At 41.3% G+C, this 13,238-nt stretch overlaps 1 protein-coding gene across 5 annotated transcripts in view; it reads right to left on the bottom strand.

Annotated features, from left to right (window-relative positions):
• PCSK5 (proprotein convertase subtilisin/kexin type 5) overlaps positions 1-13,238 on the bottom strand; it is a 519,845-nt gene that overhangs the window by 376,474 nt on the left and 130,133 nt on the right. For all 5 annotated transcript variants that reach the window (XM_070794669.1, XM_070794670.1, XM_019966083.2 and 2 more), the window contains exon 4: positions 3,868-4,011. In XM_070794669.1, coding sequence (XP_070650770.1) covers positions 3,868-4,011 — 144 coding nt within the window. The remainder of the gene's footprint in view (positions 1-3,867; positions 4,012-13,238) is intronic.

Genomic DNA, 13,238 nt, shown 5'->3' with positions numbered 1-13,238 from the left:
ATGAATTTGCAGTTCCTCCTCTCTCTCTCTTTTTCAACCTTAGGGAAAATCATCTAATTTAGGAGAAACTGTTTCAAAATTTCATTGTAGAAATTGACTTGTGAGGTTTCTTGGCTGAATTTTTGAAATGAAAAGGGCAACAGGATTGAATACTGAGACGAAAAGCTAAAGTTGATAAAGTATCAGGTGATATTGGGTGACCCTGAGGGAAGGAAGGTCTTCATAGGTTAGGAATTGGGGTGGCTGTGTGAGCCAGCGGTAGTTTCTGATGTGTCTAGGAAGTGACTTGGAAGTGTCTTATCTGCAAAGATAAAAAGAATCTTTTCAGGTTTATCTGACAAAAGGAAAACTAATCTGAGATTAAGGGTCATGCAATAAGTAATATTAAGCAAATGAGAAAGAAACACTGGAGAAAATATATGGACATTTCTACCTAAATGGTTTCATGTGAAGTTGAAGCAGTATTTGAGAGAGAGGGCAGAGGAGAGATGGCAACAGAGACAAACTGATTCTACTGTGAGGAGAAACCAAGCCTTCCCAGGCTGAAGATAAACGGTGAGAGAGAGAGAGAGAGAGAGAGAGAGAGAGAGAGAGAGAGAGAGAGATAGCAGATTTCAAGAGGACATTATGTTCTTTTCTTGGAATCTCAGCCTTAAAGAAAAGGCCACGTCCATTCTGAGTGCATCCACTACAAGGCTCCTCAGGGCCGCTGCTGTGTCCACCAGTTACTGAGGAGCAATGAGGAGAGAAAGCAGCAGGCCTGTGAGAATGGCGAATCCTCTGTACTGATGTGTTTAGGGAACCTACGGGCCAAGCCTCTCTCAGGACTCCCACCAGCTCAGGGCACAGTGAGATAGGCTGGCCTTGCTGACGTTGCTCCTTTAACGACCATGAATATATTCAATTCAGTTCAGTTCAGTTGCTCAGTCGTGTCCGACTCTTTGTGACCCCATGAATCGCAGCACGCCAGGCCTCCCTGTCCATCACCAACTCCCGGAGTTCACTCAGACTCACGTCCATCGAGTCAGTGATGCCTGCCAGCCATCTCATCCTCTGTCGTCCCCTTTTCCTCCTGCCCTCAATCCCTCCCAGCATCAGAATCTTTTCCAATGAGTCAACTCTTCGCAGGAGGTGGCCAAAGTACCAGAGTTTCAGCTTTAGCATCATTCCTTCCAAAGAAATCCCAGGGCTGATCTCCTTCAGAATGGACTGGTTGGATATATTGGGTTGACCCAAAAGTTCATCCAGGTTTTTCAATACAATATTACATGAAAACTTGAGGAAACTTTTGGCCAACCCAATAGGAGAGAAGAAAAAAATCTGGAGGTGTAGTCCTCTGAGTTATAGCTTAGAATTTTCTGTGGGGCTCTTCTGTAAACACAGGGCAAATCCTGGCCCCTGACTTTCCTCCTTAAGGGTCAATATGAGTCCTGATTTCATCATGATTTAGAGCTGCTTGTCTTTTCAAGGCTGTGAAAGGAAATTCATAAGCTGATAGAAAATCACCAACTTCATTTTTTTTTTCAATAACAACATGAAAACATTATAGGGAAACTCACACAACCAAAGTTTTGGAATTAAAAGAAGTCATGAAGTATAGAGAGGGACATGGGTAAAAGTGACTGAAGTCTTGATGGGTTTGCAGCAATACCAGTGTTCTAGTGGAAATAGTCGTCAACAGGAAAGAGATCAGAAGGCAATGTGGAAGGCACTGGTATGAGTGGGCTCCACCAGGAGTTTCTGCAGGGTCCTGACAGCAATCAGAGAGTTACATCTGCAGATACTAGGGAGTCACTGGAGGCTCTTCAGCAACAAAATGAATATTTTAGGGAGAACACTGAGGTATCAGGAAACACACATTTGGAGCAGAGAATGGCATATTAGGAGATACTTACGGACTTCTAACCAAACTTCCAGACCACCTGACTGCCTCTTGAGAAACCTATATGCAGGTCAGGAGGCAACAGTTAGAACTGGACATGGAACAAGAGATTGGTTCCAAATAGGAAAAGGAGTACGTCAAGGATGTATACTGTCACCCTGCTTATTTAACTTCTATGCAGAGTACATCATGAGAAACGCTGGGCTGGAAGAAGCACAAGCTGGAATCAAGATTGCCAGGAGAAATATCAATAACCTCAGATATGCAGATGACACCACCCTTATGGTAGAAAGTGAAGAGGAACTAAAAAGCCTCTTGATGAAAGTGAAAGAGGAGAGTGAAAAAGTTGGCTTAAAGCTCAACATTCAGAAAATGAAGATCATGGCATCTGGTCCCATCACTTCATGGGAAATAGATGGGGAAACAGTGGAAACAGTGTCAGAGTTTATTTTGGGGGGGCTCCAAAATCACTGCAGATGGTGATTGCAGCCATGAAATTAAAAGACACTTACTCCTTGGAAGGAAAGTTATGACCAACCTAGATAGCATATTCAAAAGCAGAGACATTACTTTGCCAACAAAGGTCCATCTAGTCAAGGCTATGGTTTTTCCATTGGTCATGTACGGATGTGAGAGTTGGACTGTGAAGAAAGCTGAGCGCCGAAGAATTGATGCTTTTGAACTGTGGTGTTGGAGAAGACTCTTGAGAGTCCCTTGGACTGCAAGGAGATCCAACCAGTCCATTCTGAAGGAAATCAGCCCTGGGTGTTCTTTGGAAGGAATGATGCTAAAGCTGAAACTCCAGTACTTTGGCCACCTCATGCGAAGAGTTGACTCATTGGAAAAGACTCTGATGCTGGGAGGGATTAGGGGCAAGAGGAGAAGGGGACGACAGAGGATGAGATGGCTGGATGGCATCACTGACTCGATGGACGTGAGTTTGAGTGAACTCCGGGAGATGGTGATGGACAGGGAGGCCTGGCGTGCTGCAATTCACAGGGTCGCAAAGAGTCAGACATGACTAAGAGACTGAACTGAACTGAACCGAACTGAACCAAACTTAGGGAGAAGCTGGTGGAAAGGATATGTTTGGAGAGTAGGGGACAGAAGGGTCACTGACCTATTTACAGGCAGGAAATATCACAGAGGTAAAGCGGACTGAGAAACCCCAGGGACAGAAACCGACCTGTGTCCACTGAGCACTGGGCATCAGGACTGTGGTTTTCAGTGAAAGTACTGAGTCTCAGCCCTTTCACTTGCTCTGTGATCTCAGGCTTACCATATGTTCTGAGTCCTGGAATCATGGTTCTTTCTTAAACAAGGGAATTGGCTGATTCCTGAGGACTATGGGGAGAATATTCATTATTGTCCTTTAATAGGGGTAGAGGCAGAGAGAGAAAGAGACTCACAGAACAACTTGAGAAGAGTTATAAGTACACTTTCTCCATAAAGGAAAGTAGGAGTGTTATCTGGCTGCATGGATGAATTGTTGAGAGGAGCAGCTGTTGGCAGCAGCAGCTGGGGTTTCTGCTACCTTATCACCTGCTTTTTGTCATCACAATATCAAAGGCACAGGAAAGTGGATAGCATTATCTCCTGATTCCTGTCCTCTGAGAGAATCTTCTGTAAGATGGGAGCAATACATAACAGCTATTTTTCAGTGACTTTCCTCCTTTTGTTGTTGTTTAGTCACTAAGTTGTGTCTGACTCTTTTGTGACCCCGTGGACTGTAGATGGACTGTGGACTGTCAGGCTCCTCTGTCCATGGGACTTCCCAGGCAAGAATACTGGAGTTGGTTACCATTTCCTTCTCTAGGGGATCTTCCTAACCCAGGGATGGCACCTGCATCTCCTGCATTGGCAGGTGGAATATTTACCCCTGAGCCACCTGGGAAAGCTCCATGCCTTCCCCCATTTTGATCATCCTCACGTGAGTTCCATTGTTTCCCAGGAGGGAAGGCATTGTGACCACAGTAAACACTCACATAGTTTTGCATCAGATCTGGATGGGTCCTCTCGATGCCGTCGTCCAGGATAGTGACCACGATGTTCTTTCCCGTGTAGCCTCTCTTCCAGGCTCCTTCGATGTTCATGTCTGACTGGCAGGGATGCGTGTTGTCACTGCAGTGCTAGAGGAGGAAGAGGGAGAATTGGACATTGCAGATTACAAAAACGGAGAGGAGATGCGAGAATTACCTACTTAAGACAATACATTAATTTGGCGGATTGCCTGTTCAAGTAGAAGCACAGATCTCCAACATGACAACAGGGGAAGGGGGGAAGGAGAGATGTGGGTAAGGCAAGAGAAACAGAAATCTCTTCTGCCAGGTCTGCCTTAGATCCTTTGGGAAAACACGATAAGGTATCTCAACAGCAGAGCAATGAGTGCACCATTTTATTGTTAGCATTTATTAATGACACATAAAAAAGGCCTTGTAGCATTTCATTTATAAACCCAAACTAGATAACAGAAGAACATTATAATTTCTTAACCAGGCACCTAGTAAAGCCTGGCTACAAATGAGAAAAACCTCAGCAGCTTCTGTACAGTGTCAGCCAGAGGTGTGCCACTGCTGTGAGAAACCCGAAAAGAGAAAAAAATAACAATCTCCTCAAACTTCTTTCAGTAAATTAACAATGAGCATTGCACCATAATTTGCAGGGGGTGAACAGAGTCATTCAGCACTACTTTGAGAAGGGAGGGAAGAGGAGTGCACAGTCCAGACGGGGGACAGACACAGGAAAATGTGTGTGAGGGCTTTGAAGGGCAGGCTGAAGAGCCAGTGAACCTTAGCTCATTATGCGTAGTGATTTCATTCCACAATGGCTACAACATACAAACACATCAAGAGATGAATTAAACCGCAGTTCTTCCCAATATAATTGACTAGCATTCATCCAACCCACACAATTATTCCTTCAAAGTCCATCTCTGTGAAATATCCCTCTGAGTGGTATTGTTTTCCAGGTTCTTAAGGCTCAGTTAGAGGAACAAAGGAAAAGGGATGTGCCACTCTAGCCTACTGCCATGGCAACGCAAGCCACCCCAGGTCCACACCATTCACTATCTTCCTCCGGCTTTGTAACTGTTCAGCACTTCAGGAGGGGAGGAGAACGCGTGCTCTGTAGGCTCGAGGAATAATGACGACCCCACTGACACGGATTCATCTAACACATACTTTGCTGAGCGCTTATTGCACGCGGGGGAATAGCAGTGAACAAGGACAATGAGGTCCCCTGTCCTCGTGACCTCTCTAAATGGGAAACCCAGGTGCTAAAGAAAACAAAGAAGACTATTTGTAGCACTCCTTATGTTTTAAAGGAATTGAAGAGGGTAATATGGCAGTCAATACTGAGGGGACTGAGTACACACCTCTCTCGGAAGGATGGTCAAAAAAAGACCCCAGTTTTTGAGAAAGTGAAATGTGAGTTGAGATATGTCTGAAGAGAAAGAGCTGGCTTGCCCAAGAGCTCAGAGCTCATCTTGGTAGTGCTTGTGCTTAGTAGCTCAGCCGTGTCCAACTCTTTGCAACCCCATGGACTGCAGCTCGCCAAGCTCCTCCGTCCATGGGATTTTCCAGGCAAGATTAGTGGATGTGAGGGGAAATGGCACAGAAAGTAGCAGGTTAGAAGGGATAACAGAAGTCAGGTCATCCTGAGCTTTGTAGCCATGACTTGACTTCTATTTTAAATACAACCTAAATGAAAGTCCTTGAGAGTCCCTTAGACAGCAAGATCAAACCAGTCAATTCTAAAGGAAATCAACCCTGAATATTCACTGGAAGGTCTAACGCTGAAGCTCCAATACTTTGGCCACCTGAGGCGAAGAGCCAACTCATTGGAAAAGACTCTGATGCTGGTAAAGACTGAAGGCAGGAGGAGAAGGGGGCGACAGAGGATGAAATGGCATCATCAACTCAATGGACATGAGTTTGAGCAAACTCTGGGAGACAGTGAAGGACAGGAAAGCCTGCAGTCCATGGGGTGACAAACAGCCGGACATGACTCAGAGACTGAACAACAACAAAATGGAAGCTTACCTCTTTCCAAATTTCATCCCTCAATGTCACATAGTAACAAGTGGCAGACACCTCTAGTATCTCCTGACACGAATTTGTTAATTTATTCTCCAAAGGAGATTGCCTTTTGTTGAACATTATAAGTACACTTGAGTAGTTTTATGGATTCATTCTAACAAATGGTATACCCATCTTTCAACACAGATAATATCAATTTTGTTGAAAATAGAGGCTTATATATTTTATGAACATTTGCAACTTTCTGTTACTTTCTTGATTCCTTCTGGCACTTGAGGCCCTGCACACACTGACCCAAATTCCATTCTCCCCTTGCTCCCCAGTTTTTGGAGTACAGCTTGGGAACAACTTCTTCCCAAAAAGCTTTCCTTCATTCTTCAGCCTAGTTGGCTATCTCTTCTCTTAGGAATGAAGACAGACAGACACATACATATATTTTGTTCTACACAATCTAACCCCTACACACTGAATTCTGCTTCACTATGGTTGACTGTTGAAACGTGTATGTAAATTTTGTCTCCTTTGACTGTAAGCCCCTAGAAGACTATGCATTAAACCAATTCTAATCTAGGACTTCAGTCAATATTAGCTGATCAATTACACCCCAAAAGTGAGGGCATATTCTCACTTTATATCCAAGTTCACAACTGCCAAATACTTGCTCCTCTGACCTCGTCAGAGATAGCCCAGCCAGCTAATGCTTGGTTAATAGATCACGAAAGAAATAGTGCAGGTTTCCAAAATGCCAATGTTTTTCGGAAGTCTCATTCTGGCCAATAGTTTGGGCCGCACCTAATCAAATATTTTAATTTAACAGAAAGCAACTCTGACAGGTTTCTATTTCATTTTTTCCTTTTTCAAAACCTGTTCTGGCCACCTGTGGTATCATTTGTGACATGAAGTAATGTTAATGTAGCCAAGAAGTGGGCCGGAGGAAGGAAGTGTACAGGAAATGGGTCACCCACACATGGGATGACCGTCCTGGAGTGGAAGGATGCTGCCTGAAATTGCAATTATGAAAATTGAAGAAAACCAGCCGTGTATGGAAAACATGTGTGTTCAAAGTGGAGCAATTAGGCTTCTTTCTTCCACCTCTGCTTTTGTTGAATCTGACTTCACCATTAAATATTTTTGTACCACTTTTTCTTTTCATCTGCCAACATGATACAGGAGAAAGAGGCAGGAGGGGAAATACCCAATTGATACTTTCATATGGATAATTTACTATTGCAGGTGGCTGAAATGTCAAAGAAAAAAAGATAATGAGAGCCAGGGGTGTTTCTGCAAGTCATAAGATTAGTGGACCCTTAAATCAGGACCCTTTAACCTGAATGTGACCTTTAGATTTTTAATACCTATTTCAAGTGGTCCAGGCTTCTGAACGTGTTTCTAATGTTGTTTCATATGCCCAAGATACCCAAAGAGCAAAGACTGAAGAGAATATCGATTCCAGTCAACATGGCCCAAGTGAAAAGGAATTAATCATTTCCTTAACTGCCTGATCAAAATGGTCTTTAAATTGGACTCTATTTATTTGACAGCAATCTATGTTAGAGCATCACCCAAAGGCCAAAGGAGCACATATTAACTATGACTTCCTCATACTCAGTCCGCCATGTTGAGAACTGGAGGAACTAATAAAACTAGTTTCTGGAATTCTGTTACCACATATGCAGTCCCCAGACTGGTATTCAAAAAAGGGATGGGTCAGAAACTTCCAGCTTATTTGAAGCAGATGAAAAACACATATTTGCGCTGTATAGGTACAATAAATATTCACAGTAAATTTAGGTACCTTCAGCTTTGAAAAATGTCTTGTGTTTCAATGATGGTCTACATGTAGATGACAAAGTATTTAGAAAGGACACAAAGCAGCAAATATGTGCAGAAACAATGGTTACTACATGGTCTCTCAGTGTTCTTATCTGTAAAACCTTTTATTCTTTTCAGGAATGAAATTTTAGGGAGATTGTTCTGTGAGTTCTAGAAACAGCCTCTTCCATACCAGGGCTATGAGCTATTTTGCTTATAAACCACTCTGGGTGTGTCCACTTCTCTTGTGTCTTTATAAACATATCACAGTGCTTGCTCAATGAAAGAACAGTTTGTACCCAAAATAAACACCTTTGTTATGCTCTCACCATCATTTTCTTCAGACTGGGGGGTGGGGAGGAACCCTCAGTGTCATTGTTTTTAAACTTTTCCAGGTTCTTAAGGTCTCTAATGAACTGCCAATTTATATGCTGCCAATAGCCTGTTAACATTGAAAACATCTGTTGTTCATTGTCATTGATACAGTGGTTCATAAGACTGCATCTCTGACTATACAATGATAATAAAAGAGTAGAATTAAATATAAATATCTGCTTTAAGAAACAGACTCAAAGACCCAGGAAATAAATTTGTGGTTACCAAATGGGGGAAGCAAGGGAGGGATAAATTAGGATCTTGGGATTAATAGATACACACTAATTATATAAAATCGATAAAAAACAAAGTCCTACTGGATAGCATAGGACACAATGTTCAATGTCTTATAATTATCTATAATGGAAAATAATCGGAAAAAAAGAAAATATATATTCTGAATACCAGAAACTAACACAACATTGTAAATCAACTATACTTCAATAAAAATAATTAAAATGTAAAAATCTATTTTATAGACAAACTCAGAAACATATCTAGTTAACTTATTAAGGTGTAAATATGCCTGGAATTCTTTGTAAAATCTGGAGTCTAAGGTTCTAAGAAATGGAAAAAAATAGAATCGTTACTCCTTTAAGTGGACATAGAACTGACATCTAGATTCTTACCATAGCCAAGCATTGTACTAATCCCTTTATATGAACTAGCTTTATGTAAGACTCAGAATAGCTGGAGGGAGGTACTTTTATTATCTCCTTTTAACAGCTAAAGAACACAGGACTTAATCAGCCTTTAACCTTCTAGAGGTCAAACAGCTGGTCAATAGCAGAATTAGGATTCAAAACCAAGCAGTCCTATGTTCTAAGGAGAAATAGATTACTATGAAATGATGATTCTCTTCATTATTTTGAGATTTAGGTTAGGCAAACTTGAAAGGACAATTGATCTTTGTAAGGATAGCTAAGATGATCAGAATAGTTTTTATTTGTGGCTGGGGCCTCAGCTGGTGGTTGGAGATTACAAACAGGGTGTAGGAAGAGAGAATGGTGTCCAACTATTTTCTAGTACATTGGTCAAATGACCCCCTATGAATCATCATGTTTTACTTCACATATTTATACTAGTATGCCAACTCTGCTGGAACCATGAATTACATCTACCATCACATGGGTTGAGGCTTCCCTGGTGGCTCAGACAGTAAAGAATCTGCCTGCAATGTGGGAGACCTGGATTCAATCCCTGGGTTGGGAAGATCCCCTGGAGAAGAGAACAGCTACCCACTCCAGTATTCTGACCTAGAGAATTCCAAGGACACAGGAGCCTGGCAGGCTACAGTCCATGGGGTTGCAAAGAGCTGGACATGACTTAGTGACTAAGCACACATAATATGGGTTGACCAAATGAACTTTTTGGCCAACACAATTTAACTGGTGGAAAATTATATCTCACTCACAAAATTTTAAGAGCGTCCCACTTAATACCAAAAAAAAATTTTTTTAATAAAAAAAATTAGAAGAAATGTTGTATAAAAATGCCAAATAGAGGATAATGAAAATAAACCTAGCTCCTAAAACTCCACTCATAAATGAGAATCAAAAAAACTGAGGCAGCATAGTCAGTAGATCTTTGACAAAGGAGTGAAGGCAATATAATGGACCTAAGATAGTCCCTTCAACAAATGGTGATGGAACAACTAGATGTCCACATGCAAAAAAACAAAAGTGGGGGGACTTCCCTGGCAGTCCATGGGTTAAGAATCCACTTGCCAATGCAGGGGACATGGGTTCAAGCTCTGGTCTGGGAAGATCCCACATGCCACGAAGCAACTAAGCCCACACGCCAAGTGCTACTAAGCCCGTGTTCTAGATTCCATGTGTCACTACTGAAGCCTGGGCACCCTATAAGGCGGTGATCTGCAACAAGAGAAAGTGAGAGTGAAGTTGCTCAGTCGTGTCCGATTCTTTGCGACCCCATGGACTGTAGCCTACCAGGCTCCTCCATCCATGGGATTTTCCAGGCAAGAATACTGGAGTGGTTTGCCATTGCCTTCTCCAAGAGAAGGCACCACAATGAGTAGCCCACTGTTGCAGAAGACACAGAAAGCCTGTGAGCAGTAACGAAGACCCACCACATCCAAATAAACGAATAAATAAAATTTAAAAAAAGAATCACATCTTTTGTGACAATTAACTCAAAATAGCTCATAGACTTTAATATGAAATGCAAAACTAAAACGAAATCCTAGAAGATAACATAGGAGAAAAATCTAGATGATCTTGTGTATGTTGATGACTTTTTAGATACAACACTAAGGACATAATGCATGAAAGAAATTACTGAAGAGATGGAAACTTCTGCTCCATGAAAGACAATGTCAAGAGAAGGAGAGGACAAGCCATAGGACAGGAAAAAATAGTTGCAAAAGGACTGTTGTTCGAAATGTACAAAGTACTCTCAAACTCAACGGGAAGAAAAAAAAAGTCAATTAAAAAATGAGCCAGGGACCTTTATAGACACCTCACTGAAAAAGATGATACACATAAAGTAAATAAGCATATGAAAAGATGTTCCAAATCATATGTCACCAGACAAATGCAGATTAAAACACCTATTAGAATGGCTAAAATCCAGAACACTGACACCACCAAATGTTGGTGAAGACGTAGAGCAACAGGAACTCTCTCATTCATTGCTGGTAGAAATTAAAATCATATAGTCACTTCAGAAGATTGCTTGGAAGTTTCTTAGAAAACTAAATATACTCTTAACCATATGGATCCAGCAACTGTGTTCCTTGGCATTTACCTAAAGTAGCCGAAAATTTAGTTCCACATAAAAACCTGCAAAGGGATACTACAGCAGCTTTATTCATAATTGCCCAAACTTGGCAGCAACCAAGATGTCTGAGGATGAATAGATAGATAAACTGTGGTGCCATGGAAAATGAAATATTATTTGGTGCTTAAAAAGAGATGAGCTAGCAAGCCATGAAAAGACTGGGAGGAAACTTAAATGCATATGACTGAGTAAAAGAAGTCAATCTGAAAAGGCTAAAAAATGTATGTTTCCAACTATATGGCATTCTGGAAAAGGCAAAACTATGGAGGAAGTAAAAAGATCAGTGGTTGATAGGGACTGAGGATCAGGGGACAAACAGGAGAGCACTAAAGATTTTTAGGGCAGTGGAAGTGCTCTGTATGAAACTATAATGATGAATACACATCACTGTACATTTGTCTAAACCCACAGAATGAACACCACGAAGAGTGAATCTTAATGTAAACTACAGATCTAGGGTATAAGATGTGTCAATGCAGGTTCATCAACTGCAACAAATGTATCGCTCTAGAGGGAGATGTTGATATTGAGGGAGGCTGTGTATGTGTCAGGGTAGGCGGCATATGGGAAATCTCTGTACTTTCCTCTCCATTTGTTGTGAAGTTAAAACTTCTCTTTAAAAATTAGTCTTTTAGAAGAAAAGAAGATGAATTTCACAGAGCAGCCAAAGGGTAACTGGATGATCTATGAATTTAGTTTAGTGGACAAGCTTTCTCTCATTTGTAAATTTTGTGATCCTCTTTGAATCTTTCCAAGCCTGATACATCTTGAATTAGAAACTTTCAGTACTAAAAACATTTAAGAAAGTAAAAACAATAAGCCAACAACAACAGCAATAAAAAAATCTTGTTTTCTTTAAGGAATTTCAACATGTCTTGTCTTATTGTTTGGAGACCCGGTTTCAGCTACATTACCTGACCATGATGATAAAGGGTAACCAGTCTCTGAAACTTACTGGATATTTTTGCAACACTAAGACTGAGCTTACCTTTACATATATGGTCCTCTGCATGTGCTATGGTTCTCACTATTCTCAAATAGCTCAGATTAAAAAACCAGATCCAGATTTCAGATCTGGAAATCTGGATCTTAAACCACACCTCCTTCTCTCCTGTTTCCTTTGATTTTCACAGCACCTTGCAGTTCAGGTCATTGGTTCTGATCCACTACTTTTAATCTTTAACTCAGTTTAGATTTTCAATCTAACCTCCTGGCATTAAAACAATTTTATCAATCCCCTACTACATTCTGGCCACTATATGGTCAAAGCAACGTTATTACACTCAAGTCCTTGAAGTCCAGTTTGTATGACAAACAAGGAGCTTACTTTTCTTTCTTTTTTTTTTTTCCCCAAAACAACACAAGTATTGTAACAGGAGTTCTCAGGGTATTGTGGGAACATGGAACCCAGTCAGGGGAATGTGTGGGAAGGCTGAGACCACTTCTGAGAGAAAATGACATTTAAGCCCCCAAATATGGGTTGACTAGCCAGAGGGCAAGCAAGTGACAAGGAGAATGTGTTCACAGAGCTCAACCTGATGCTCTGTGACAATCTAGAGGAGGAGGGAGGGAGGGAGGTTCAAGAGGGAGGGAACATGTATATACTTATGGCTACTTCACATTGTATGGCAGAAACCAGCACGACTTTGTAAAGCAATTATCCTCCAATTAAAAATAAATTTTTAAAAAGTGGATGTGTTTATTTTTTATGAGGGTATAGAATAATCCAAGAGAGACTGGAATGCTCAAAAAATGGAAAAAAATTCAGTACCGCTGAAGGATACAGATGTGAGAGGTGGGGGGAAGATGAGAAAAATGGAGAGAGATGAAACTGGAGAGGCCAGACTGCAAACGTTCCTACAAGCCATGTTTTTTTCCCCCCCTAATTTTTGAACTTTATCATAATTTGATGAAAAGACCATTCAAGAGTTGTAAGATAGGGACGGACATGGTTTGGATGCCTAAAGTGCGTCTTAAACTTAATTCTCAAGAAAAACACTTGATCTCCACCCTCTCTGACCTCTCCAAAGCTGCTCAGGCCCAGGCTTCTCGCCTCCCCTACAACAGTGCATGGCATCTACAGCTGCTCTCCTCTATAGACACCCATCAGCAAATCCTTCCCAACAGCTATAGAACCTGACCTCTTCCCACTATTTTCATGGCTACAAACCAACTTTAGCTACTATCATCTCTTATTCCTCTAAGGTCTATTTTGCATACAGTAGTAATAGTGATCTTTATAAACTGTGTCAGAGTTATTCTCAATAAATATTCCAATAATTCCCAGTGACTTTACCTCACACTTCCAATATACTCCCTGTCTATTCTACAGC

This window comes from Bos indicus, chromosome 8, assembly GCF_029378745.1.
Source record: "Bos indicus isolate NIAB-ARS_2022 breed Sahiwal x Tharparkar chromosome 8, NIAB-ARS_B.indTharparkar_mat_pri_1.0, whole genome shotgun sequence".
NCBI lineage: Eukaryota > Metazoa > Chordata > Mammalia > Artiodactyla > Bovidae > Bos > Bos indicus.
The sequence above is the reverse complement of the archived record's forward strand: the minus strand, read 5'-3'. Positions and strand labels throughout refer to the sequence as shown.